This window comes from Maudiozyma barnettii (genome assembly GCF_903064755.1).
Source record: "Maudiozyma barnettii strain CLIB 1767 genome assembly, contig: KABA2_08, whole genome shotgun sequence".
In the NCBI taxonomy this organism is placed as follows: domain Eukaryota; kingdom Fungi; phylum Ascomycota; class Saccharomycetes; order Saccharomycetales; family Saccharomycetaceae; genus Maudiozyma; species Maudiozyma barnettii.
The window spans coordinates 410,603-435,984 of NW_024545245.1; the positions used below are offsets into that span (position 1 = coordinate 410,603).

Genomic DNA, 25,382 nt, shown 5'->3' on the forward strand with positions numbered 1-25,382 from the left:
ACCGGTTTCCAATGGATGGCATTGATACCAATTGCACCGGTTAAGTTTTTAACAGCTCTGATGACCCAAGTACGTTGAACAAATGGACAACCTGCATATATATATAGCCAGTATCTACCTTTTTCAGGCTTGGAGATTGTCTGTTCAAATTAGGCAAATTTAGTAGAGGTTGTTGTTGATTTTATGTTTTAAGGGGTGCTGGGTTTGATATATTTCATTATTATTTGACATTATTATATCTGATTGATTACACTATTCCAAATGATACCAAAACTTGTTCCAACAATGGGTTCAAATATACTCATTCATACATAATTTCCTGGTTGAAAGTTCTAGTTATTTTATTTGAACGTTATCTAATTGTGTCATTTAATTGGCACTATAAGTTATATCTATATTAGCTAATGAAATGTCATCTATGTTTACGTTCAACAACTTTTCTCTCTGATTGTTCTCGCTAAGTAAAGGATTCGCGTATAAGCAGTTCATATTTTTCTTTATAACCAAAAAATCTCTTTCCTTCTGCTGCGAGAATCTGATGAATGATCGAGATGAGATGTTGACTGAACTATATCATTTCACATCTATGATATATGATTAAGTAACGTAGATATTAGTAACAGACACATATACTAGTAATTGGTAGTAAATAAAATTAGAGAAGGGCTACATAAGGTGTCGATTTGTAAATTATACGAAGTAGAGGGTGTGTTATGGTCTTGTTATATATTATATGTAATACATCCTAGCCCATTCATCATTAGGACTCATTTCTAGATGTTAATTTAGAAAGTTCATATACTCGGTCAGATAGTTTCTCTCAATGAACATGGCATAACCTCTGAAAATACATATACGTCAAGCATTTCTGAGATAAACTACCTATATTTCATTATCAATAACTACCTCTATATATCTCAATCGACGTCTACATATCTGAATTCTTGTGAAAAATGAAGTTAGACCGGGAAACTCACAAATAACACATTTTACAGGTCATAGATTTTAACTAAACAGAACAAAGCATTGGAAAGAACAGGTTAACTTGGGCTCATAGATAGCAATAATAAGAGTTGTCCAACACAAGATACCCTTCTATCCTTTTGAAAGTGACAGTCAGACATTCCAGCTCGATAAGATATTGTCTGCTACCGGCAACGTTCTTTATTAACCTCAAAAGTAGTGACAGACACATGACACACTCGTACACAATGATTTCGGTTTTGGTTTTTCTTCGGTAAACTTGGAATATTTCGTCTTTCATATTTACTAGAGGAGAAACACGAAAAATAAGAATAATAATAATAGTAGAACGGGTACCATTTCTATTTTCATTTCAGTTTTGGACTGGCAAGGTAACCTGTAATAATTCAGGTTACTTTTATACAAGTTACCATATTTCATTAGTTTCGAAATTAATAATAACCACAATTCGGTCCTATTTTTAGTTTGTCCTGTTTTGTTTCGTTTCAAAAAGTTTGAAGCTTGTAACTAGTTAGTTAGGCTGCATTAGAAATTTTAAAAAAGGCCTCTTTTCCTAAATAGAAAGATAATTGCAATTGAGTTTGTAACATTAAAAAAAGAAAATAATAATAAGATATGCCAAGAAGTCTAAGGAATCGCGATCCTGATGATTCAAATCCTAATGAAATCACAGATGATAATGGTGTTACTCACACCACCACAAGATCCTTAAGAAGAATCAATTATTCAGAGATGGATAATATGTTTGATGATGACGATGAGGAACCTGTCGACCCTACGCCTGATGCAGATCATGATACAACTGTAAAGATCGTAGAACAACCAGATTTTACATTGCCCTTTAATACGGATAATAATAATCAAGAGTCATCAAATACTACAATTAACAACGCGAACTATGATAACAATGATGATGAGGATGAGGATGAGGATGAGGATGAGGATGATCTTGCTACTAATGGGAAAAGAAATTTAAGGAAAAGAAAGCAAGCACATTATGATGATGACGATGAAAGTTTCCATGAAGATGAATTAGATGACCCATTAGAAGACGAAGATGACGATAACGATTTGGATGATGAGTATAGTGAAGGATATCATGCCAAGGATTCAAAGAGAAGACATGTTGCAGAACAACAGAGAAAGGACAGAAATTTTGTGGTGCCTGATCCTGACGATGAAGCAGGTTTATTGGTGGGTGACGATGAAGATGAAGACGAAGATGATGGGGCCCTATATTATTCCAATAGAAGACGATCAGGGAGAAAAATTAAAAAGAGACATACTCAACAAATAGAGACTCCGCCTAGAAGAAACCTTAGAAGCACCTCAATGAAAGCTCATACCCCTGAGGCTCAAACTGATGATGATGGTTATAATGGTAAGCATGTTACTTTGGCAGATGAAATTAGGGAATTACAGGAAGATAGTCCAATTAATGAGAAAAGATCGTTACGTGAAAGAACAAAACCTGTAGATTACACAATCCCTCCTCCATTATCTGCAGCTACAGCAGAACAATATCTAACAAGACAAAAATCAGGATCATTTGTAAACCCATCCCCAGCACGTCGTGGTGGAAGAGCTTGGAATCTAGGTGGTCCAGTGAGAAGATTGTTTCCAACAGGTGGTCCATTTGGTGGTAACGATGTCACCACAATCTTCGGACAAAATACAAACTTTTACGGAAATACAAATGGTACGTCTGCCCTTAATAAAAATGATCAAAATAACAAATTGATTCTGGATTCAGACTCATCTGATGATGAAATATTACCATTAGGTGCAACTCCAAAACAAAAGAAGGATAATCCTTCAAAGAAAACGAAAAAGAAACCGGAAATAGCAGATTTAGATCCGCTAGGTGTAGATATGAATATAACATTTGATGAAGTTGGTGGGTTAGATAATTATATTGACCAACTGAAGGAAATGGTTACTTTACCATTATTATATCCTGAATTATATCAAAATTTCAATATTATGCCTCCAAGAGGTGTTCTTTTCCACGGTCCTCCAGGTACAGGTAAGACACTGATGGCTAGAGCCCTGGCTGCAAGTTGTTCATCAGAGTCAAGAAAGATTACTTTCTTTATGAGAAAAGGTGCCGATATTCTATCAAAATGGGTTGGTGAAGCTGAAAGGCAATTAAGGTTATTATTTGAAGAAGCTAAAAAACAACAACCATCCATTATATTTTTTGATGAAATCGATGGTTTGGCACCAGTAAGGTCTTCTAAACAAGAACAAATTCACGCTAGTATTGTTTCTACTATGTTAGCTTTGATGGATGGTATGGACAATAGAGGACAAGTTATTGTTATCGGTGCTACAAACAGGCCAGATGCAGTAGATCCTGCTCTTAGAAGACCAGGGAGATTCGATAGGGAATTCTATTTCCCTCTACCTGATGAAAAGGCTAGAGCCACAATTTTAAAAATTCAAACAAAAAAATGGAATCCACAATTGCCAGAAAAGTTAGTAGATGGATTGGCTAAATTGACTAAAGGTTATGGTGGTGCTGATTTAAGGGCTCTTTGTACAGAAGCAGCTCTGTCGAGTATTCAAAGAAAATACCCACAAATTTATAGAAGCAATGATAAGCTTTCGGTCGATCCAAAGAAAATTCATGTAAATCACAAAGACTTCATGCTGGCTTTGAAAAAGATTATTCCATCATCTGCTAGACAGACTGGAAGTATAGCAGAACCTTTACCAAAATCTGTCAAGCCTCTATTAGAAAGACAATTTAGTAGTATTAAAACAGTTTTGAATGGTATTCTTTCTGATGAGAAATCAAACAAGTCTGGCAAAGATACGACGATACAGCACTATATTGATTATGAGGACTCCGATTCCGAAATGGAGGGTTTCACTGTAGGTGGCCTTGATAAGTATGAAATACTTGACCAAATTAGAGAGTCTCAGATATGTAATCCTCGAATGTTAATTACTGGGTCTCAGGGGAATGGGCAACAGTATATAGGTGCTGCAATCCTGAATCATCTGGAACATTATAATGTACAGAAATTAGATTTAGGAAGTTTAGCATCGGAAAGTAATAGGTCCATAGATGCCGCTATTGTCCAAGGTTTTATAGAGGCACGTAAAAGACAACCTTCCATAATCTTCATCCCGAACATTGATATTTGGGCAAGATCTATCCCTGCAAGTGCATTGTCTACTTTATCTAGTTTAGTCAGATCATTGAAGAGTAAAGAGAGGATTTTATTATTGGGTATAGCAGATAGCCCTGCAGAAGAGTTAAGTTATGACGAAGCTATAACACAACTATACTTCCAGGATAACATTTTTAATATTGAGAAACCTCAAACAGTAGAGAGATCAGAATATTTCAAAGCAATTTCGGGCATCCTTCAGATGAGACCTACCGAGTTTGTTACTGAGAGGAAAAGAACAAAACCATTGGAAAAACTTCCAGTAGTTTCTCCTAATTTATTACCTGAAAATTTGGACGAAAATGGTAGTCCATTACCAGAAGATGAAATCCTCAGAAGGAAATTAAAGAAATTCCAGTACCAAGATATGAAACTCAAAAATGTGCTAAAGATCAAATTATCTGGTTTAATGGATTTATTTAAAAACAGATATAAGAGATTTAGAAAGCCAACCGTTGATGACTCATTCCTTGTCCACTTATTTGAACCTTTGGCAGATCCAAACTATCAGCCAGCTTATATTAAAGAAGGCGATATGATTTTAGAAATTACTACCGGTAAGAAATTTTTCAACATGGATCTAGATATTATCGAAGAAAGGTTATGGAACGGTTACTATTCCGAACCAAAACAATTCCTGGAGGATGTAGAGCTTATCTATCTAGATGCAATGACTGTTGGTGATAGAGAACGTGTGATAAAGGCATCAGAAATGTTTGCCAATGCCCAAATGGGTATCGAAGATATTTCAACACCTGAACTCATTAAGGAATGTAAGATAACAAGAAAGAGAGATCGCGAAAGGGAGCAACTATATATAAAACAATTAGAACAGGAGAAGTTAACTAACAATGTTGAAAGAAACACTAAAGAAGTTGGCCACGATATAAATTCTGAAGTTGCTCCCACAGCAAATTTTGTTACAACGGATAATGTTGGTACCATTGGTACAATTGAAGTTGGCACAGGTTCTGGCAATCAAGTTCAAGTGCAACTTCAATTAGATGAGAAGTCAGACATACCTGGAAGTTCATTGATTGATAATAGCAATGAGGTTGATGTGACAAAACCAGTTGTTATTGAAAAGCCTGAAATTCAACCTACGGTGACCTCCAACGAAATCGTTATCGATAGAGCCTCAGGGGGAGAAGAATTATCTGTGAAGCCAAATGATCAAGAGCAAACTTCAGTCGCTACTCAGATACCTATTTCCAACGGTGATGAAGCTAATATTGAAATAAAATCAGGAGCTACAGCTGAAAATTCAGCAGCCAAGGAACAAGAAAATAATAGTGTAATCGCTAGCGAAGAATTGAATGAGAAGATTGGCGATGATACCCCTTCAAAAATAGAAGATACCAGAGTTGTGACACTAAGTAAAACTCGTCTAGACGACGTGGTATCAAGTTTAATCAAAGAAACTGACGATTTTTCGGTGACAGCTCTTGAAAATATTTATTCCAAGGTAATTAGAATCATCTGGGAGGACAGGCAATCTTGGGATAAGTCGGAAACGCTTTCGCATCTAGAGTCTTACATCAGCAAGCTCGATAAAAGAGGACAGTAAATGTCCAAAAAATTAGATTTACATATCGTCATATATACTTAAATATATATTAATAATTTTATTTAAACAATACTTTTCATAATTCAAGAAGGGATCTCAACTTCATCCCATTCTATTCATTTTTGGGTGGTCCTTTCAAAGTACGGGCAGTGAAAAATAATAACTAAAGCGAATATAAAAACAATTGTAATAAAAGTGAGGAACACATTAAAAAGAAGTAGTTAAATTGGTAGATATAGATTCTTAGCACAACTTAGAGTTCAGATATCCATTAAGCATAACCTGTACATTAATGTCGACGTCTTATTCGATAGATTCTTCGAAATCGTTCATGATTGCTATGCAATCGATGATTGATACAGTGGATAAATTAAATATAAAACCAGGAACATATACACCTGATATTGACAATGAGGTCAAAAAGACTGGTAGAGAGAAAAATGAAGGGACAAAATTAGCTGTATTAGCACAAGATCGTAATAAATGGGATGATATATATGACCAATTCAACGATGTTTCCTTCGAGAATCTTCAAAAAGTAATAAAGAGTTATAAATCAAGTAATAGTAATAATAACCTTTATAAGGAATTTGGGAAACTGGTTGATCTTGCTCATAGTTTACTACCAAGAGACGTTTTTACTGAATCTCTATTACAAATTGTGTACAACAACGATTCCAATGCATTAGAAAAGGAATTAATGGATTTCCTTGGCGCATCGAATATCGAACTGATTTCTTTTCTAATCCAGAATCAATCCACCATTAAGTCAATTCCCCTTGAAGAGACAATGTTCATGATTCAAGATGTTGCAAATCCAAATAAGAGACTTACTCAAGAAGGGATTAGGAACCAAGTTCTTGAAAATGCAGCAAGAGCTAAGAATCCCAAGTTAGATGCCGCTCAGAAGATAATAAAATATGCACACGTCTACAGAAAGTACGAATCTAATACTTCTTCTGCACTCTCAATTGGTGGCCAAAAATTTGCATTACCTGTTGGTACTACAAGGATGACATACCAAACTCATGAGGAAATTATTATACCTGCACCAAATCCAGAGAAGAATAAGAGTTTCTTGTACACAAAACTTTTGAAAATAAAAGATTTGGATTTTTTATGTCGTTCTGTTTTTAAATATGAGACATTAAATCAAATTCAAACCCTTGTATATCCTGTGGCATATTCCACTAATGAAAACATGTTAATATGTGCTCCAACTGGTGCTGGTAAGACAGATATCGCCCTTTTGACAATCCTGAATGCTATTAAACAATATTCGACTACCACAGGAGAGGGAGAACTTGATATTCAATATGACGATTTTAAAGTTATTTATGTCGCTCCATTAAAGGCTTTAGCTGCCGAAATTGTGTCTAAATTTAGCCAGAAATTATCTATATTTGATATTAAAGTTCGAGAATTAACTGGTGATATGCAGATGACGAAGGCGGAGGTTCTTGAAACTCAAGTCATTGTTACTACCCCGGAAAAGTGGGATGTAGTTACGCGTAAAACTAACGGTGATAATGATTTGGTCTCTAAGGTCAAACTTCTCATTATTGATGAAGTCCATTTACTGCATGAGGATAGAGGTTCTGTCATTGAAACACTGGTGGCACGTACATTAAGACAAGTTGAAAGTTCACAGTCTATGATTCGTATTTTAGGTTTATCTGCAACTCTACCTAATTTTATGGATGTTGCCGATTTCTTAGGGGTCAACAGACAAATTGGTATGTTCTATTTCGACCAATGTTTCCGTCCAAAACCTTTGGAGCAACAGTTACTTGGTTGCAGAGGTAAAGCAGGTACTATGCAAAGTAAGAAGAACATTGACGAAGTTTCATATGAAAAGCTTTTGGAAATGGTTAAGATGGGTTACCAGGTGATGGTATTTGTGCATTCAAGAAAAGACACAGTTAAAAGTTCAAGGACATTTATAAAAATGGCCCAAGAAAATCACGAAATTGAATATTTTGAGCCAGATCTAGCTGTGAAAGATATGTATTCCAGACAAGTCGCCAAAAACAGAGATCGTGATTTAAAGGAAATATTCCAATTTGGTTTTGGTGTGCATCATGCCGGTATGTCCCGTTCCGACAGAAATCTTACCGAAAAACTATTCAAGGAAGGTGCTACAAAGGTACTATGTTGTACAGCTACGTTGGCTTGGGGTGTTAATTTACCTGCAGATTGTGTTATTATTAAGGGAACTCAGGTTTATGATTCTAAAAAGGGTGGTTTTATTGACCTCGGTATTTCCGATGTCATCCAAATCTTCGGTCGTGCTGGTAGACCAGGGTTTGGTTCAGCCAATGGTACTGGTATTCTCTGTACCTCGAATGACAAATTAGATCATTATGTTTCATTAATCACCCAACAACATCCTATTGAATCTAGGTTTGGGGCAAAACTAGTTGACAACTTGAACGCAGAAATATCGCTTGGTACAGTTACGAATGTGGAAGAAGCCATTGAATGGTTGGGCTATACCTACATTTATGTCAGGATGAAGAAAAATCCATTCACATACGGTATTGATTGGGATGAAATAGCTTCTGATCCACAATTATACGATAGAAGAAAGAATATGATTATTACAGCAGCTAGAAGACTACATGCTCTTCAGATGATCGTTTTCGATGAGATATCGGCACATTTTATTCCTAAAGACTTGGGTAGAGTGTCTTCGGACTTCTATTTACTGAATGATTCTGTAGAAATTTTCAACCAAATGTGCGATCCTCGTGCAACAGAAGCTGACGTCTTATCTATGATTAGTATGAGTAGCGAGTTTGATGGTATTAAATTTAGAGAAGAAGAATCTTCCGAATTAAAGAGGCTATCTGAAAGTTCTGTGGAATGTCAAATAGGAAGCCCATTAGATACCTCCCAGGGTAAAACAAACGTTTTATTGCAAGCATATATTTCACAGAGTCGGATTAACGATTCCGCACTGTCATCGGATTCCAATTATGTGGCTCAAAATTCTGTAAGAATCTGTAGAGCATTATTCCTGATTGGTATTAACAGAAGATGGGGTAATTTTGCTAAAGTAATGCTTGATATCTGTAAATCGATTGATAAGCGAGTCTGGGCATTTGATAATCCGCTTTGCCAATTTGACTTACCAGATAATATTATGCGCCAAATTAGAGAAAAGAATCCATCAATTGAATACCTTCTAGATTTAGAACCTCAGGAATTAGGAGAATTGGTACATAATTCCAAAATGGGTGGGAGACTCTATAGCATACTAAGCCGTTTCCCTAAAATTAATATTGAATCAGATATATTCCCAATCACCTCCAGCGTTATGAGGATTCATATTACTCTAACACCAGTTTTCAAATGGGATACATACATTCATGGTAATGCCCAGTTTTTCTGGGTTATTGTTGAAGAATCTGATAAATCGCAAATATTGCATTTCGAGAAGTATATTCTAAACAAGAGACAATTAGATAATCCACATGAGATGGATTTTATGATTCCATTATCGGATCCTTTACCACCACAAGTAGTTGTTAAAGTTGTATCAGACACGTGGATTGGATGTGAATCTGTCAATGCTATTACATTCCAACATTTGATAAGACCTTTCAATGAAACACTGCAAACAAGACTAGAAAGATTAAGACCACTACCTACTAAGGCGCTCCAAAACTCTCTTGTCGAGTCGATCTACCCATTCAAATATTTTAACCCAATGCAAACTATGACATTTCATACTCTATATAATACGAACGAGAATGTCTTTGTTGGTTCACCGACCGGTTCAGGTAAAACCGTTGTTGCAGAATTGGCAATGTGGCACGCATTTAGAGACTTCCCCGGTTCAAAGATTGTATATATTGCACCAATGAAGGCACTGGTCCGTGAGAGGGTTGATGATTGGAGGAAACGTGTTACTCCAATAACTGGTGATAAAGTGGTCGAATTGACAGGTGATTCCCTTCCAGACCCTCGTGATGTTCGTGATGCTACTATTGTAATTACGACCCCTGAAAAGTTTGATGGTATTTCTCGTAATTGGCAAACACGTAAGTTTGTACAAGATGTTTCTTTAGTTATCATGGATGAAATCCATCTGTTGGCCAGTGACCGTGGTCCAATTTTAGAAATGATTGTAAGTCGTATGAATTATATTTCCTCCCAAACTAAGTCTCCTGTTCGTTTATTGGGTATGTCCACAGCTGTTTCGAATGCATATGATATGGCTAGTTGGTTAGGAGTCAAGAATAATGGTTTATTTAATTTCCCTTCAAGTGTTCGTCCTGTCCCATTAAAAATGTACATTGATGGTTTCCCTGACAACCTAGCTTTCTGTCCATTGATGAAGACCATGAATAAGCCTGCCTTTATGGCAATCAAGCAACATTCTCCTAATAAGCCTGCACTGATTTTTGTTGCGTCACGTAGACAAACGAGATTGACCGCTTTAGATCTAATTCATTTATGTGGTATGGAAGATAACCCAAGAAGATTCTTAAAAATAGATGATGAAGACGAGTTGCAATATTATATATCCCAGGTAACAGACGATACATTAAAGCTTGCGCTACAATTTGGTATCGGTTTACATCATGCTGGTTTGGTTGAAAAAGATCGTTCCATATCTCACAAGCTATTTCAAATGAATAAAATTCAAATTTTAATTGCTACTTCTACTTTGGCATGGGGTGTTAATTTACCAGCACATTTAGTCATTATTAAGGGTACCCAATTCTTTGATGCTAAAATTGAAGGTTATCGTGATATGGACCTTACTGATATTTTACAAATGATGGGTAGAGCTGGTAGACCAGCCTATGATACATCTGGTACTGCTATTGTGTATACTAAGGATTCTAAGAAAATGTTTTATAAGCATTTCTTAAATGTTGGTTTTCCTGTTGAATCTTCTCTACACAAAGTATTAGATGATCATTTGGGTGCTGAAATTAGTTCTGGTACAATCAAAAATAAACAGGATGCATTGGAATTCTTAAATTGGACTTTCCTTTTCCGTAGAGTGCATCATAACCCAACTTATTATGGTATTGAAGATGATACTAGTGAGGCTGGTGTTACAAAACACTTGAGTGAATTGGTTGATTCCACGATGAATAACTTAGCAGAATCTAAATGTGTTGCCTTACATGGTACAGATATCCAAGCAACACCATTCTTAGGCATATCCTCTTACTACTATCTTTCTCATTTAACCGTCCGTCAATTATTGAAGCAGATACATAATAATGCTACATTTAATGAAGTTTTGAAATGGTTATCACTGTCTTTTGAATATAATGAACTTCCTGTTAGAGGAGGTGAAATTATTATGAATGTCGAAATGTCTGCAAGACTAAGATACTCTGTAGAGAGTACATTTAATGGTGAATATGAATTACCTATGTGGGATCCTCATGTGAAAGCGTTCCTACTGTTACAAGCACATATGAGCCGTGTTGATTTGCCTATTGCTGATTATATTCAGGATACAGTTTCTGTCTTAGACCAATCTTTACGTATTTTGCAGGCTTTTATTGACGTTGCTAGTGAACTGGGTTATTACCAAACTGTCCTAACTATGATTAAAGTCATGCAATGTATTAAACAAGGTTATTGGTATGAAGATGATCCAATTGGTCTACTTCCTGGTATTGATATCAAACGTAGAACGGATATAATCTTTGGTGAAGGCGGACACCCAACCGAAAGTACTAAGGGAAATGATAAATTGATCACCCTCGAGAAACTAGGTCATTATGGTGTCAAGAAATTGCAACCTATTATGGACCGTTTCAGTATCCCTGCTGAAGATAGAGGTAAGTTCATTCACATTTGTCAAAGGATTCCAGTATTAGATGAGATTCATTTTGAGGAACAAAAGGGTGCTGATCGGTTGACTCTTTACAGTAAACATGTATACGCTAAAAGCAATAAGAATTTTGAAATATACTGTGATAAATTCCCAAAAACTCAAAAGGAAGTATGGTTCTGTATAGCCTATCAAGGCGAGGAATTATTAATGGTTAAAAGATGTCAACCAAGGCAAGTCGGTAAAACTGTTGTAGTCGGATGTGACTTAATTATCCCAGAAGAAATCCAAGGTGAAAAAATGGACTTTATGTTGATCAATGACGCAATGGATTTAAAATATCAATTAAGTCATCAACTTATATAATTTATATGAAAATATTAAAATATGCAATGTTAGATATATATAGAAATATATGTATATACTGTATGAATATAATGTAGAATTTTTTTTTTGTGAAGAGAGCATTATTCGAAGAAATCGTCTTCTTCCTCTTCTTCTTCCTCTTTTTCTTGTGCTTTTGCTTCCTTTCTTGATTTGCTGTTCTTTTCATTATTATCTGTGGTTTGTTGACCGTCATTACCACCCACATCAACACCATGAGTATTCTTATCAAGGGTCTTACCCTTTAATATGTCTTCAAAAGAGACTGGTAACTTACCTTCTTCCAGTTGTTTACTAATAAGATCACGGATTTCTTTTCTTTTTTTGTAAGATTTAGAATCCTCAGATTCTGGTGTATCCATCGAAGGGTATAACGATATATATTTCTGCGTCTTTGGGAAGTTAACTACATAGCAGACATCGATTTTTCTACCTAGTAATCTTTTATTGTAAGCCTCTCTTTCATCATCCTGGATCAATTCAATCTTTCTTAAGCATTGATTGTATTTCTTAAGGGCCTTTTTTCTCTCAAAAAATCTAACCATATGGTATTTCGTAGAGAATTTCTTAGCCTTTTGGTTTAATTCGGCACTATTCAATTCCAGTTTCAAAGCCTCTAGAGTTCTTTCCTTTTCAAGTATGACAGTATCAGGTAAGGTGTCCTTCTTTTTCACAAGGAGTCTTTCGATATCTCTGATTCTCTTCTTAATCTTGTTTGTACCTGCGCCTAGGTATTGGGCCATCTCTAAAGATGAACCCAAAGCTCTTTGTTTTCTTTGTTGTTTAGGGTTTGCCATTGCAAAATGTTTGATGTCTGAGCGATTTCCAATTTAACAGATTCGATGTATTCTTCAAATATTTAAATCAGGCGTACTATTTATATGTAATCACCAGTCTTTATTATACCAAACCTGAACAAAATTATTCGATGAGCTGAAAAATTTTTTGTTTTTTATTTTCTTAGCGTTGGGAGCAGGAGGAGTAGCTCGGCCAAAGTAAAAGATGTACGTAGACAGACACAGAGTATTTGCATAATAGACGAAAAGAGAAGTGCTGACGTGGATGTCAGTAAATGCAAGTGATATAACTGTTATTACTTGCACGATTAAATCTTGCAATGAAGTTAACTTACTGTTTTATTATTTTATTATTTGTTCATTTGTATTTTTTTTTTCGAAAGAAAATTAAGAGAATACGTAATTTATATATGCAAATTTGAATATTGTTTTTGTCATAATAATCCAAAGAGGAGAGCGACGTCTATGGATACGAACTGGAGCGGGGGATGCGAGGAACATTATACTATAGTTTCACCTCACTAACTCTTCTTCTTTCTGCCAAACCAGTTTCTCTTTTTCTTTTTCTTTTCGTCGCCATCAGTAGATAGTGGAGTCTGATAAACACCTTGGGATTGAGTTCCTTGACTAGGTCCGACCCCACCATTAGCTTCTAGGTAATTATCGTAAGGATTGCCCAGTGGAAAATCCTGCCTTACATTAAACCCCAGATAAGGTGTTTCTATCTGTTGAGCCAACTGGGGGTCCCCTGTTATAGCATATTCAAACCCACGGATTGTGTCAAGGGGTCTCTCATCTCTTGATCTAGTTGGATTAGAGATATCTGGCACCTCGATAACATTACCGAAAACGTCAGTAGCTTGAACTTTAGAACCATCCTCTGCATCAAAGTAGGATCTTCTATTCATGTTAGTTTTAAACGTATCAGCAGCTTGCTCGAAAGGTTGAGCCTCTTGGACTGCCTCTAAAATGGGGTCATTTACTGACGCAGTTCTAACTTTAAACCTGGCCGCCTCTTCCTTCGATAATTTCATGTCACCACTTCCTACTGACTTTTGAGGTCTATGTCCTTTGTCTTGGTCCGGTGAGTCCATAGAACCACTATGGTTCGATTTTCTTCTAAAATGTACCATTATATATATATATATAGTTGGTATTAAAAATTTAAGCTTTATGGTTCGTTGAATTCTACTGTAACCATGATAATCAAATGAAATACGAATGTGTCTTTATATAGTTTCTCGAGAGTTAGTCCAAAAGATTGGGACTCTTGTCCTCAGCCCCCACACCAAAAAGCATCACGACCTCCTTAGCCCTTTTGGGAATTTATTTTTACTCATCCTATTGACTGCCTTTTGCATATCTGTGGCTGAGTGTCCGTGTTTCAACGGGTTGCTACTTTCCCATCACGCCGAACGACTGCAGCAGGCGAAAGCTCCGGGAAAGTCTTTAATGAGATCTATGAAATGATGTTTATTGTATATAAGATTTGATATATATGACAGTTATTGTGACGAGACACAAGTAGGAAAGGGCAGAGTTGGTTTGCTTACTGTGTGCAGAGTCCGACGATGGTGGTGACGATGTTTTCGCAAGCGTTCAACAATTCTTCCTCAGTCATTGCTGCGGTGCACGAGATTCTGAGACTTGGCACAATTGGTAACGTTTCTTGTTTTAAGACAATAGTATGTCTTGAAATCAGAATGTTATGGTTCACTAGGATAGCATCCACAATATCTTGTAGGAACATTTCTTCTTTTTCGAAAGGTTCGATGAAGACATCGGAAATCTTACGTTTTTGTAAGCTGAGAAGTTCAGTAAATAAAGAATCCCTAGAGTAATGGAATTTAGAGTTTCTAATGGATTCCTTCAATTCCAAATGCACCACTGGAGAAAATTCAGATGATGTCAAAGTGAAGAATTCATTCAATTGAACTCTTGAATTGAAAAAATAAAACATTGTACGAGATAATTTTTGTAAGGTTTGTACTGTAGAATTATTGTTATCCATGATTTGTAAAGTCTTGTCAACTACAGTTGTGGCATAAGCAGGTAAAGAAGCACTGAAACAATAAGCATTAGAACCGATATGTTGATATTCGGACATGAATGTATCACCAAGAACAAACCCACCAGAAGAGCCAAAGGCAGTAGCCATGGAACCAACGGTGATATCAATGGAAGTAGAACGGTCCATGTTGTAATGTTCTGGTAAACCACGACCAGTGGCACCTAGAACACCTAGGGACATTGTTTCATCAACAAACAATCTATATTTATATTTACGTTTCAATTCGACTAATTCTGGTAAAGGTGCAATATCACCTGAATTATGAAATATCCCCTCTGTGACAATGAATTTTCTTGGAATGGCAGGTAACTTTTCCTTCTTTTCTGATTCATTCAATTGTTCCAATAATTCTTCTAGGGATTCCATATTATTGTGTTGGAAATAATAAACTGTGGATCTACTTAATTGTAAAGCGTTTTGAACAGCCAGGGAGACTTGATCATCAGCAACAATGACATCACCACGCTTAGTGAACGCAGGAATCACAGAAGAAGATACAGCAAAATCTTGACCATAAAGACAACATGCTTCGGTACCAAAGAATTCAGCCAGAGTATATTCTAAATTATAATGAACATCTTGATTACCATAAAACCCAGCAGGACCACATGCACCAACACCATAGTCTCTAATTGTTTGTCTAGCGACTTCCAGCACTTCAGGGGTTTCACTCAGGGCCAGGAAATTGTTAGAGGCTAAGTTTAATACATTTTCAAAGGATTCTTTCTTGTCGTCTCTAGTAAAATCAATATATTTAGTCATACCATGATTCTCCACAATTGGAATCTTAGCTAGACGCCAGTATCTCTCAGCGGTCTCCTTGTCATTTACAGGAGGTACAACTATTGGTTCGGGTTCCCACTCATCAATTAAGGCATCGATTTCATGTTTAGTCAAGTTAGGTCTATTTGATTGTAGACCTTTCTTCTGTTGAGGTTTTGACAGATAGTAGTAGATCCCATATAGAATCAAACTTGCCTCAACCGCAGTTCTGTATGGATCGTCCTGAGTAGCTTTCTCGATGTAACTGATCACATGATGGCCACCAGGTAATCTGACTAAACCTTGTTGTAAATAGAACCAAGCAGCTGACGACGTAGAAATCATCGCGCTTGGAATAGGAATTGCTGAGGCGGTAGCCATGTGCTCAGAAGGACCAGACATATTATCAAAAAAAGAACAGATTCAGACGTGTATATATATCGATGTATATATATATAATATGCTAATAGTGATATAACCTTGTTTTCTGTCGTCTACTTCAGCAAGTTCTCCTATTTCCCACGAAGGACGACTTCACCTTCTCCTATATACATCTGTTTACTATGTTTATTTATATAAAAATCACTGAATGGGGCAGCAGCAGCCAACGAGAACAGAAAAAGCACTCAATTAATCGCTCTCTTTTTATTAGGTGACGCGCTCGTGTCTGTGTGTTTGCGGTGCGGTGTGTGGGTGCGTGTGGAGGGTAACACTCAGAGAGCAAATATCAAAGACCGGTTTTGGTGGGCACCCTCTCTCTCTACTTCGGAGAATCCAATGCTTTTGGTGGCCATCTGGAGCTACAATTGCACCGGACTGGGGTCCCCGGTGGGGGCGTCCCTGTCTTATGTCAATACCCTGGGAGTGAGCATCATTTTTTTGTTTCTAAATTACGAACGTCTGTGGTTGTTCTACGATGTTCAAGGAAACGTGTAGCAACTGAGTGTGGTGGACGTGGATATAGTTGACCTCAATTACAAAGCTAGACACACGATGTTCAACTACTAGAGAACTGTCCACCTCTTAGATCAGGCATACCTCTTGTATAATATAACGTGAGCTCTATATATATACATCTCTCTCTCTCTCCCACACTGTTTCTTTAACTATATATTGGAAAATAAATACGCGCAACGCACCAAAGAAAAATGGATTAAGAAGCCACTGGTAAAGAACCAATATATATAAGCATTATCTACATACCTATATTCGTTGGTTTACTTGAATATCGAAGAACAGGAAGGAAGGCAGACGATAGGATGCAGGCATTAATAGATAGAGCTAACCAGTCCGGTCACTATTTACCTCAGGATCAGAATCAATGCTGGGAATGGCGTTCGTTTAGTCCTCCAAAGGAACAACATTTGGCTCATACACAGCCGCAACAAACTGCCGATGATGATAGTACATATCCATTTCAATATAAGACATGGTTAAGGAAGCAAACAGCAGCAGTTGTGGAGATCGATACGGATAGCAACGGCAAGGAGAATTCGTCCAGAATTGATACTTTGATACCGTTGGACTTATCACAATTTGATAGAACAAAATATACTACAAACAACAATGGTTTATCCGTAGATGATATTAGAGGAGCTGTCGGTGGTAGTGAATCTATTCCAGGTTTATCCTCAAGTAGTACCACCGAGACGACAACTACCACTAACCCAGCTACAACAGTAACTGAAACCGATGTAGTAACAACGACTGTCGAAACGCCAGCTGCAGAGACTCCATCAGCTGAGACACGTTCCGATGAAATGCCTATAACGACCGTTGAGACTCCATCTGAGGAAACTCAAGCCGGGGAAACTCCTGCACCAACTGTTGAGACTCCTGTTGAAGAAACCCCAATAGAAGAGACTCCTACTGTAGCGTCACCTTCTGTTGAATCGACGAAAGAAGCTTCTGTATCTGATCCAGTCCCTGAATCTAATGATATCGAAATGAAAGATTAATACTCTATCGAAGTTATGTAACTATTATTTAAGAAAAAAAACTCACATTTATTATTCTATTGAAACGCATGAATCATCGCCTCTCGACGATATACGTCTATGTGTATTTATATAGTTGTCTTTATTATATATAATTCCTTTTTTGGAGGGGGAGACGAGTGTATCTCAATTCAAAGTAGTAGATTCTGTCTTTACAATTACACTGGCAACACTATCCCTAGCCTTCAAGACCGCACTAGCCAATTCCTCACCACGTTCTTGTTTCATAGCAATTCTATCCTCTTTATTCAACGCATTCATCTCTTGCATAATATGATTGAAGTCCTTTGTGTCACCACATCCATTTACTAAAAATATCACACTGCCTACGGGTAATTCTTCATATATTTTATTGATACGTTCATTGAATAACTTCAGTATTTCATCACTGGTCTTGGGATTGACACTTGCAGATCGTGGGGGTCTTTGGGAATAACCTCTGTTGAACTCAAGTTCTCTTAACCTACCAACACAAATATCAAAATCATCGAGATGAGCTTGAATATTATCATAAACTTCAGTATCACTAATACAACGAATCTTTTTAGATAATGATAATGCTTGAGAATTACCAACACAAATATTATCCTTTAAATCGAAATTCTTGGACACATAATCATTTAAAATTAATGATTTCTTATTACTCCTCTCACTTAATCTCACAAATAAATTTTCTGTATTGATTGAGATACCAAACCATAGTCCATTCAATATCTTTGATTTGGTCAATTCAATGCACGTTCTAGCATCTTCAATAGAATCATGGCCATCATCATTATTATTCTGGATACTAATATTCAAGTATTCAGATGCTAAATATTTCAAAGCTGGTTTAAAAGGTGGGCCAGCCTTATGATCATATATTACAGCAGTATCAACAATTCTTGGGTGTCTTAATTTTAATGCAAGAAGATCACTCTGTAATGAATGACCTATTAAGATATCCTTGGAACTTATCAGTTTAATTATTTTATGTTGAACATCCTTTAACGTTGTAGTCACAGGATCTAACTTCTCCTTGGTGATACCACTGTATCTAGTTAAATAATCGGTTATCTCCACATCTGGTTTAACTAACTCATCATATATGACATTATTTTGAAAGTCTAAGATCGAGACTCTTGTTAAAACAAAATCTTTGCCAGCAAGACACATTTCACAATCTAGCCCAAATATATGAGAACCTGCGTGATCAAATGAAATAGTATTATACCACAATGGATCATTCTCCTTTGCATTATTTATTTCGATGTCTTTGACTCTATCTTCATCAGTGATACCTTCGGTGTGAGGGTGAATAGGATATCCATTTTCCATCAATTGATCTAATCTCATGATTAAATCATCGATAACAACTTTTTTATTTGATAATTCATTCTTCTTTAATTGTTTTTCATTTTTTGTTAAACCAACATTTATAAATGAATTGTATGATGAGAATAAGGATAATCTGGAACCAGGAGCTGTAATTGGTACTGATGTACAGTTCTGTATCAAAGTTTCGTTTGTATTATTTTTCAAAAATATATGGTTATCATATGGTAGATCAGTAGAGAAAGATTTACCTGATGGTATCTCAAAATCCTGAGGTTCTAGTCCGGGCATAAATAGAACTACCATCTTCAACACTTGAGGTCTATTCTTTAATCTAAGCCACTGAGGCATATTATTGTTAGCATTCATAAGGAATAAAGTCAAATCTCTTAGGTCTTTAATGGATATTTTCTTAGTATAAGCAGTTTCAAACACTTTTAATTCCATAGGTTTGTTCATCTTCTTCTTTTTTTTAATTACCTTCATGCTCGTAACACTATTTTTTCTTGATAAGGACTCATTATGGCTACTGTTGTTATTAATTTGTAAGGCAAGTTGAGCACTGGATCTTCTTCTTTTAGGTGGAGCTTTGATCTTGGATTCTAACGATTCCAGGAGGTTCTTATGAGCCCCATCTGATCCATGGATAGACAAAAGTGCAACTTTATCATGAACAGAATTAGGTCTATTTGGAGAGAGCGAAAATGTTGAATTCTCTTTTATAGTGTCTTCATTTGATGTAATATCTTGAGATGCCAAAGTATTTGAAATTTTTTTGGGAGAGATCTTTGGTGACTCTGGTACAAAGGAAGTCATATTATTGTTTTATAACTAAAATATATGAATAGATAGCAAAAATGAAGATAAAATATAAATATTATTGGCTAGCTCTGATTAGCAATTAATTGAATGGTTGTCGTACCTCAATAGAATATAAATATATAGATTTTTCACGTTAATCCTAAATGACAATAAATATATAGCGATCGCTGTTCTTTTTATATTTTATAATACTGGTAATACATGTACAATGACACCTTTTTTATTCAATGGAAACTGGGATCAAAATTGTCCCTCGATCTTCAAATCTTTGTTGCTCTTGGTAATTCAATGATTAGAACGACAGGCATCTACAAAACCATTTTTGATTTTGGAAGAAGAAAAAAATTTGTAACCAGAACGTCATCACGAAGAAAACTCCGTAGGCGTTAAGGAATCATGCCAAAGGTTCATCGAAGATATGACATTAAAGGCAATTAACAATCGTTTTTTGGGAAAATTATAAAAATAGTATAAAGAGACATTCGTTTAGGTAGTATGCTATTTTGATAGTCATTATGTTTATTACTTTTAGTTGCTGAGGGGTAGAAGTTCAAAAATGACCTCATATCTCGCTAGACATCGACAATATGTCGCATATGATATTATAACTACCTTATACCAAATAGAGAATTCCATAATAATCTATTTAACATCAGCAAGAACTTCCTATTATAGTGTAATTCACGTTAAATAATCGAATTTTTTTTTACAGCAAAATTTGTTTACTAGAGCAGATATAAGGTAACTTTTACCTATCCATTACTCAACTATAAAATTATATAAATCTTCAAAAATGTAAATTTTGAAAAATAATTTATTGTCATTATCAAAGATATTTAATATTTAGTTACTTTACAATTCTATATAGAAATTTACTAGAAAACTTAAAACACATACAGAATGGAATCTACAGTGTACAATTCAAACTATATTTGAGTGGAAGTACCTTCTCGAGAACTAATTAATTTTCGAATATCAGTACTACTCATTTTCTCCTTCCAACCATCTTCTTCCTTACCACCTAGGACGTTTACAACGTACAGATCCAATTGTGACATACCTCTCTCCTTTCTTGTCTTATTAACAATTTGACCGCCTTTCACAGTTTCTCTACTGACCACTAAACATTCTATTTCAGGCACAGTTCCTGTTGGTCCACATACATCCTTCAAAGGTATAATTTCTATCTTAAGACTTGGTTTAAAAGTATTTAGGAAACTCACAACATTTTCTCTTCTAGTGTCGAAATCTTGAACGATATCCTTATATTTTTTGCTGACAAGTAACTCTTCAACGGTAAGACCAATAATTAGTCTCTCAGATGTCAAGAACGCGGCCACTGTTAATAAAATCTTGTGTCCATCATGGAGATGATCAAATGTACCACCCAATGCAGATACCTTATGTAGATTATGGTCCTTTTTAAAATTTTCAATGGCGGCCAATTCATCAGGCTTCCTTATCTCGATCCATTCCTTTGGATCATTGATATTCCGTATTGTGTCATATTGGAACCCATCATTGTCTCGTATTAAATCACCTTCCATAACGTACAAAAAATCCCAATGTATCAATTCTCTGTTGAAATTTCCTAAGAATATATTAATTGGTAGAAGGTCTAACTTTTCACTAATCAGATATTCTCTTATTGAGTTGTACAGTGTACCCAAAATATCATCTAAATGATGAGAACTTTGGATTTTATCACGAAGTATTACGTCAAATTGACCGTTGTTGTCTTGTTTAAATTCATCTATGTGATTTGCAAGACATGCAGCTGCAAGTTTGGTAATTTTCTTATAGTTTAAATTGTAAACATCGCTTATCACAACACCGACTCTAACCATTGTTTTCAATTGAATTTTGTTATAATATGATAAATGATAGTAATAAACACGCTCTCCAAAGCTGAGTTGTTTGGGATAGATATAGCAAGCAATGAACTTATGTATCTTTCTTTCTAATAGAAGATTATGATAACCACCTTTGTTTTCTGATAGTTACACTGAATTGGGTCCTTGAATAATTAAGATTCGCGCATTTAAAGACAATTTTTTTTAAACTGTGTAAATAAGAGATGAGCTAATAGAACTTCACAAAGAAATTTCAGATCATACCGTTCTGTTAGAGCTTTGATTTATCTTTTCTTATATATTTAAAAAGTTTGCAACAACGTTTACCATTTGCATATTTAGAGTTAGCAACAAAATATGCAGTCAGAGTCCGAGGAATATAGACCATCCATTGAGAAACAAAGGGAGGAATGGTCTTCCATTAGAAAACATATAACCGATGTGATGGAAAATCTACATAATAGAGATGCTTTAGAGACATATAGACGTATTTTTGATGTCAATATTGTAACTGGTAAAGATATTTTGATTAACACAATATTAACAGGTAAATATGACCCAAGACGACTTGCATTATTAGCAAGTAGCATTAATATTGATTATACAGAATTTGGTCAATCTCTTATAGATGAATGTGTTAGAAGATTCATATTTTATTTTAAAAATGTCAAATACTATGAATGTTTTAGAATGATGGCCTTATTATCCCAACTATACAACTACGACGCTGTTCATATGGTGGTGATTCTTTACGCTTTACAATCGATGTCCGAAGAGATAGAGAACACAAAGGACAAAGGTAGGCAAGAGGCAAGTATGTCACTCATATGTAGGACTTTAATGAATTGTGGAAAGAAATTGTTAGATTCTAGTGAAAAGATTCACAATCAATTGGTAGACCAATTAAGACAATTGTTACAAGATAATCGATATTTGTCCTCGAGAACAATATATGATATTGAACAAGTTCTTGAAGTTAGACAGAAACAATATACAGACGTACCAGAACAAGAACTGTTAGAGAAACCTTTTGGTATCGAAGATGATTGGTCAGCACATGCAGTTCTGGTATTTATTGATCCTGATTTCCTGAGTAAACCACCTAATTTTAAATTGGGTGAGTTTAGTGCTACCAAAAGACACGATCAAGATGTAGAGACATTTAATAAGATACACGAAACCGTGGAAAGAAGGATAATGAAAGTTGAAGAATTAAGAAACGAGGAAACTGAGACCGTTGTTGTACATAATATGACAGATTCAGAGGCTACGGACTTCAAAAAGAAAATATATCTTACTTTGAAGAGTTCATTATCTGGAGATGAAGCTGCTCATAAATTACTAAAAATGAGAATCCCAGACTCAGACAAACATTGTGTTGCTGATATATTAGAACGATCAATGATCCAAGAGGCTACATATTCGAAGTTTTACGGTCTTGTAACAGAAAAGTTATTAGGAGCACATCGAATTTGGAAAAATGCATTTCTTATTACATTCCGTAACAGACTAGATACATTGGATGATTTAGAACCAAATGGATTGAGAAATAGTGGCAAATTTTGGGGTCATCTATTGAGTACAGATTTATTAGGCTTTGAAGTGTTTAATGATATCAAGATGACTGAAGCTGGTAGTACAGCTCAATTAAGAATCTTTGTGAAATTTCTCTTTCAAGAAATTGTATTTGAAATTGGTATTAATGAATTAAGCGCTCGATTAAATGAAGGTTACATTCAACCGTATCTAAAGGGGATGTTCCCAAAGGAGGATCCTGATGATATGAGATATGCAATTAATTATTTCACTGCAATCAATCTTGGTGTGTTGACAGAAAGCATGAGACGCGAATTGCAAATATTGGAAGAACAGGCTGAAGAGGAGGAAGAGGAGGATGAGGAAGAGGTTGAAGAAGAAGAGGAAGAAGAAGAAGAAGACATACCTAAAGAGGAAATATCACGCAAGTCGAGGTATGAACCTCATCAATCTAACCAGGAACGCAGCCAACAGAATCACGAAGTGTCCAAGAGGCGCAGATCGGTAACTCCGCCACGTCGCCAAGCAAATAATAAGAGACGTAGATCAGTGACACCACCAAGAAGAAGAAATAGAGGCTGAAATAATGAATTGTAATAATTACTTTTATCAATTTACAAAAAAGAAATTGTAGTTTACATATATATGTATTGGAAAGTATATAGAGGTATAAAAAAGTAAAAAACAAACCACGTCCATAAAAATGTGCACACAAGCATATATATATATATAACCTAAATCAATATATGATATAGATTTAATAATGATTAGTGCAAAAAATTTAAAACCTGGGAAGAAATACAAGTATTAGTAGACGAAAACTATGAAAGCAAAACAACAAAATGAAAAAAAAAAAGATTGTTGTTAGAAAATGAATTTTATCTTTGCTAATAGTATTAAAAATAGAGGATGATGAAAAACAAACAAACATAGTTGTGGAAAAACAAATTAAAGTGTAATAAAGGGGGTTAGAGGGGTATCAGTGTTAAAGATTAATTATTTCCAAGTTTGTTTTAAATTGTTAAATTGTTTATTCATCGGAGTGAACACCGAACCATTTTTCAACACCGTATTCACCGTCAGCCTTCCATAAATCGTTGAAAGCAGTGAATAGATAAGTGGAATCACCACAAGAGGAAGTGATAGCGGAGACGGCAGCCTTTTGGTTGTCCTTGGATGGGACGGCAACACCGTAAGTTTGACCTTGAGATGGCCATCCTGATTCGGTGATGACGACGTCCTTAGCACCATCACAAGCGGTCCAAACTCTTTGGATTTGTTGTAGTAACCAAGAACCAGAGTCAGAAGCGACGGTGTTCTTGTCGAAGAAAGCGTGAGCGTTAACAGCCATGTAGTCGGAGTACTTACATAGTTCTGGGTTGTTGATGACAGCAATGAAGGTGTCGACGGAGACAACTGGACCGTTGTAACCGGCAGCTTGTAGAGCGGCTCTACCAGTGTCGATGTATTGACCGACTTGAGCTGGGGTAGCTTGACCACCGTTAACCAATTCGTTACCGACGGAGACAGAGACGACTTCATCCCAAGAACCGTATTGGTCGATGGCAGCCTTCATGGTGTCAACGGCGGATTGGATTTGGTTGACGTCGAAGATACCTAAGAAGACGTCTTGAGAAGCGCTCTTACCTTGTAGGACGTTAGCGACTTGGTTACAGTCGACACCGTATAGTCTAATGGTTGGGTAACCGGACAGTTGAGCCAAATCGGAAGAGACTTGACTAGCAGACTTACAAGAACCGTCGGCGTTGTAAGGAGAGTAAGTGACACCCTTGACACCGGCAGCACCGGTGTTAGAAGAAGAGGAAGCAGCAGAAGTAGCTTGAGTGACAGCAGAGGTAGCCTTAGTAGTAGCAGCCTTAGCAGTAGCAGCGGCAGCAACTGGAGTGGTGGCAGCACCTTCTAGGGCATCAGCTTGGACAGCAGAGACCAAAGCCTTTTCTTGAGCGACAGCAGCAACAGCTTGTTGAGTTTCAATTGGGTTACCATTACCGTCGACGTAAACGGTAGCTTCAGCTTGAATAGTGGTAGTGACAACATCACGTTTTTCGTTGTGGTTGTGAACAGCTGGAGCAGCGGCAGCAGCACCGACTAGAGAGGCGGTAGCTAGTAAAGTAGAGAAACGCATGATTTAATGAAAGTATTGGTTAATAATAATAATAATAATGAAAATGAACGACTAAAAAAATTAAAAAACTAGAATTAAAGAGTGACTAAGTAGTTGGGAGAATTGTAATGAATGTATTAGACGTTGGTTTTTCCTTTCTTTTCTTATTAATTATCTATATGATA

General features: G+C 36.0%; 10 protein-coding genes across 10 annotated transcripts; 4 read left to right on the forward strand and 6 right to left on the reverse strand.

Annotated features, from left to right (window-relative positions):
• Positions 1-1,599: 1,599 nt before the first annotated feature.
• Positions 1,600-5,730, forward strand: YTA7 (Yta7p; the record flags this gene model as incomplete). Its single annotated transcript, XM_041552051.1, has 1 exon — positions 1,600-5,730. The coding sequence occupies one exon, from the start codon at positions 1,600-1,602 to the stop codon at positions 5,728-5,730; it is 4,131 nt and encodes a 1,376-aa protein (XP_041407985.1).
• A 292-nt stretch (positions 5,731-6,022) lies between these two features.
• SLH1 (putative RNA helicase) lies at positions 6,023-11,902 on the forward strand (the record flags this gene model as incomplete). The annotated part of the gene is made up of 1 exon (XM_041552052.1): positions 6,023-11,902. The coding sequence occupies one exon, from the start codon at positions 6,023-6,025 to the stop codon at positions 11,900-11,902; it is 5,880 nt and encodes a 1,959-aa protein (XP_041407986.1).
• Positions 11,903-12,003: 101 nt separating this feature from the next.
• Positions 12,004-12,717, reverse strand: EFG1 (Efg1p; the record flags this gene model as incomplete). Its single annotated transcript, XM_041552053.1, has 1 exon — positions 12,004-12,717. The coding sequence occupies one exon, from the start codon at positions 12,715-12,717 to the stop codon at positions 12,004-12,006; it is 714 nt and encodes a 237-aa protein (XP_041407987.1).
• A 521-nt stretch (positions 12,718-13,238) lies between these two features.
• KABA2_08S04290 (uncharacterized protein) lies at positions 13,239-13,850 on the reverse strand (the record flags this gene model as incomplete). Its single annotated transcript, XM_041552054.1, has 1 exon — positions 13,239-13,850. One exon carries the CDS (start codon positions 13,848-13,850, stop codon positions 13,239-13,241), a length of 612 nt encoding a protein of 203 aa, XP_041407988.1.
• Positions 13,851-14,266: 416 nt separating this feature from the next.
• LCB1 (serine C-palmitoyltransferase LCB1) lies at positions 14,267-15,952 on the reverse strand (the record flags this gene model as incomplete). The annotated part of the gene is made up of 1 exon (XM_041552055.1): positions 14,267-15,952. The coding sequence occupies one exon, from the start codon at positions 15,950-15,952 to the stop codon at positions 14,267-14,269; it is 1,686 nt and encodes a 561-aa protein (XP_041407989.1).
• An 857-nt stretch (positions 15,953-16,809) lies between these two features.
• Positions 16,810-17,508, forward strand: RTT102 (Rtt102p; the record flags this gene model as incomplete). The annotated part of the gene is made up of 1 exon (XM_041552056.1): positions 16,810-17,508. The coding sequence occupies one exon, from the start codon at positions 16,810-16,812 to the stop codon at positions 17,506-17,508; it is 699 nt and encodes a 232-aa protein (XP_041407990.1).
• A 165-nt stretch (positions 17,509-17,673) lies between these two features.
• RNH70 (Rnh70p) lies at positions 17,674-19,677 on the reverse strand (the record flags this gene model as incomplete). Its single annotated transcript, XM_041552057.1, has 1 exon — positions 17,674-19,677. One exon carries the CDS (start codon positions 19,675-19,677, stop codon positions 17,674-17,676), a length of 2,004 nt encoding a protein of 667 aa, XP_041407991.1.
• Positions 19,678-20,609: 932 nt separating this feature from the next.
• On the reverse strand, positions 20,610-21,530 carry CAB4 (putative pantetheine-phosphate adenylyltransferase; the record flags this gene model as incomplete). Its single annotated transcript, XM_041552058.1, has 1 exon — positions 20,610-21,530. One exon carries the CDS (start codon positions 21,528-21,530, stop codon positions 20,610-20,612), a length of 921 nt encoding a protein of 306 aa, XP_041407992.1.
• Positions 21,531-21,893: 363 nt separating this feature from the next.
• CWC22 (U2-type spliceosomal complex subunit CWC22) lies at positions 21,894-23,654 on the forward strand (the record flags this gene model as incomplete). Its single annotated transcript, XM_041552059.1, has 1 exon — positions 21,894-23,654. The coding sequence occupies one exon, from the start codon at positions 21,894-21,896 to the stop codon at positions 23,652-23,654; it is 1,761 nt and encodes a 586-aa protein (XP_041407993.1).
• Positions 23,655-24,102: 448 nt separating this feature from the next.
• On the reverse strand, positions 24,103-25,218 carry SCW4 (putative family 17 glucosidase; the record flags this gene model as incomplete). Its single annotated transcript, XM_041552060.1, has 1 exon — positions 24,103-25,218. One exon carries the CDS (start codon positions 25,216-25,218, stop codon positions 24,103-24,105), a length of 1,116 nt encoding a protein of 371 aa, XP_041407994.1.
• Positions 25,219-25,382: the final 164 nt, after the last annotated feature.